The sequence below is a fragment of the Myotis davidii genome, unplaced genomic scaffold, assembly GCF_000327345.1.
Source record: "Myotis davidii unplaced genomic scaffold, ASM32734v1 scaffold309, whole genome shotgun sequence".
Lineage (NCBI taxonomy): Eukaryota > Metazoa > Chordata > Mammalia > Chiroptera > Vespertilionidae > Myotis > Myotis davidii.
Window position 1 is genome coordinate 6,720,520 of NW_006383013.1, and position 2,456 is coordinate 6,722,975.

Sequence of the window (2,456 nt, forward strand, 5' to 3'; positions counted from 1 at the left end):
TCGCCCGGATCTGGAGCTCAGAGTCTGCGACTCCCTCCCGATTGAAAACGCCAACCGCGCCATCCTCCGCCAGCCCGCTCCGCGCACTCCGCACCTCAGAATTTGACTTCAGCACTGCGCCTCCTCTGAGTGTCCGTATGCGTTACTCTTTCCTCCTAGTTGTAGGACTTCCACTCAGCCAGCGTTCCTGTGGGTCTGGGTGATGTCCGTTCCGTCTTTTAGTTTCACTTTTGAAGTGGTTGTTCGAGGCAGCAAACTCTGGCGTTAACCTATGCCGCCATCTTGGTTCTCTTCCACATAATTATTCTTAAAAGTTGAATCCTAGAGTTCCCTCTCATCACTCTGATGCCTTTTATCATATTCTTTTTCGTAAGAATTTACATAAGCTATACATCATATTACATTACAAATTAAATGATGAGATGAGAAAAGCACACTGATTAGGTTCTTGTTTTATAATCTACTATAGAAGTAGTATCAGAGTTATACGACTTTAGTCATCTTGATTCCTAGGTGTATTCTATAAAGGTCACAACTTATATGTGATTTTTATATTAGTCATCAAACATAACAATTACATACATTTCAATGGGAATACTAGACTAAAAATATGAATTCAGGGAGAAAAGAAAAAGATGCAATATGCAATTAAAGAATTTAATGCACATTTAAAAAAAATTAATAATGGGCATGTCAAATTATTTACAGTAATTTAAGCATTTTATTAAAAATGTTCTTATTTAAAATAGCTAGAACTTAGACCCTTTGAAACTTAGGCTGAAAATTTTTATTTATTTATTTATTTATTTATTTCAAGAGGAGAGGAGAGGGATAGAGAGTTAGCAACATCGATGAGAGAGAAACATAGATCAGCTGCCTCCTGAACACTGGAGAGGGATAGAAAGTTAGAAACATTGATCAGCTGCCTTCTGCACACTCCCTACTGGGGATGTGCCCGCAACCAAGGTACATGCCCTTGACCGGAATCAAACCTGGGACCTTTCAGTCCGCAGGCCGATGCTCTAGCCACTGAGCCAAACCAGTTAGGGCTATGATGAAAAATTTTAAATGTCAACTTCAAAATGCACGAGATAATATAATTTTTCAAAAATTTTAAGGGTACATGGACAAAACTAAAGGTCTAAAGACAGTTAGACTTCACTAGGTAGGTTTAAGAATCAGAAATAAGGGAAGCGGGTGGAGGACTGGGTGCAAAAGGTGAAGGAACTCAGAAGTACAGATTGGTAGTTACAAAGTAGTCATGGGATGTAAAGTACAACATAGGAAATACAGTCAATAATATTTTAATAGCCGAAACCGGTTTGGCTCGGTGGATAGAGCGTTGGCCTGCGGACTGAAAGGTCCCAGGTTCGATTCCTGTCAAGGGCATGTACCTGGGTTGCGGGCACATCCCCAGTAGGAGATGTGCAGTAGGCAGCTGATCGATGTCTCTCTCTCATCGATGTTTCTAACTCTCTATCTCTCTCCCTTCCTCTCTGTAAAAAATCAATAAAATATATTAAAAAAAATATTTTAATAACTATGTATACTGCCAGGTGGTACTGGAAATATCAGGGGAACACTTTGTAAAGTATGTGATTGTATAATCACTGTGGTACAATGGAAACTAATATAAAATAATATTGACAAAACATTTTTTAATTGAAAAAAGAATCAGGAATAAGTTTATCAATAGCAACCATTTTAATTCATTTCACAAAAATTTAGAAGCAATAGAATTTGTCTGATTATGGGTGGACAGTTTCTCAAACGAGGAGTTATCAGTAGAAGTTGCACTGCCTTTCTGTTTTTATGAATCTGTTTTTGCCTTAATATTCTAAATATAAGAGTGTGGATATCAATATGTGTGTATGCTGGAAGATGAGAGAGATGCAGGGGCAATCTTGTGAAATATTACAAAACTGCCTCACAACTTAGTATCTAAAATCTGAGCACATTCCAAAGAAAGCCTATTTTCTATAAAAATGCAGACCTTTCCCCAAGTCACAGTTTATATTATTCAAACATTAATTTGAAGCACCGCTCACCTGTTTAATGCCTAGTCCTTTCTCATGCATATATCCCAGATTAAACATAGCCTGTGCGCTGTGTTGCTGCTCCGATGCTAGACGATAATGAATAAACGCAGTCTCGTAATCCACATCGGTGCCAAATCCATAGAAATGGTAGTCTCCAAGCTTAATTCTAGCCACAGTATAGCCTTAAACGAAAGTTAAATGCAAAACTGCCAATAAATAAAGTATTTAAAACAGATCACACTGTTATTTCTCTTCCTATTAACTTGATTACATAAAACAGAATTTTAATTTATAGTACACAAATTTTACAACCAACCCTTTAGCTAAGCTATAAATTCAGTAAAAATTTAAATAGAATTACTCTTCTAAGAAGGTTTTGTAATAGTCAAGGAGAGGTAGAACAAGGTAGGTGGCAAC

At 37.3% G+C, this 2,456-nt stretch overlaps 1 protein-coding gene across 1 annotated transcript in view; it reads right to left on the minus strand.

Annotated features, from left to right (window-relative positions):
* SEL1L (SEL1L ERAD E3 ligase adaptor subunit) overlaps positions 1-2,456 on the minus strand; it is a 50,452-nt gene that overhangs the window by 8,884 nt on the left and 39,112 nt on the right. Inside the window, exon 18 of the mRNA XM_006778887.2 lies at positions 2,049-2,221. Within this exon, the coding sequence (XP_006778950.1) occupies positions 2,049-2,221 (173 nt within the window). The remainder of the gene's footprint in view (positions 1-2,048; positions 2,222-2,456) is intronic.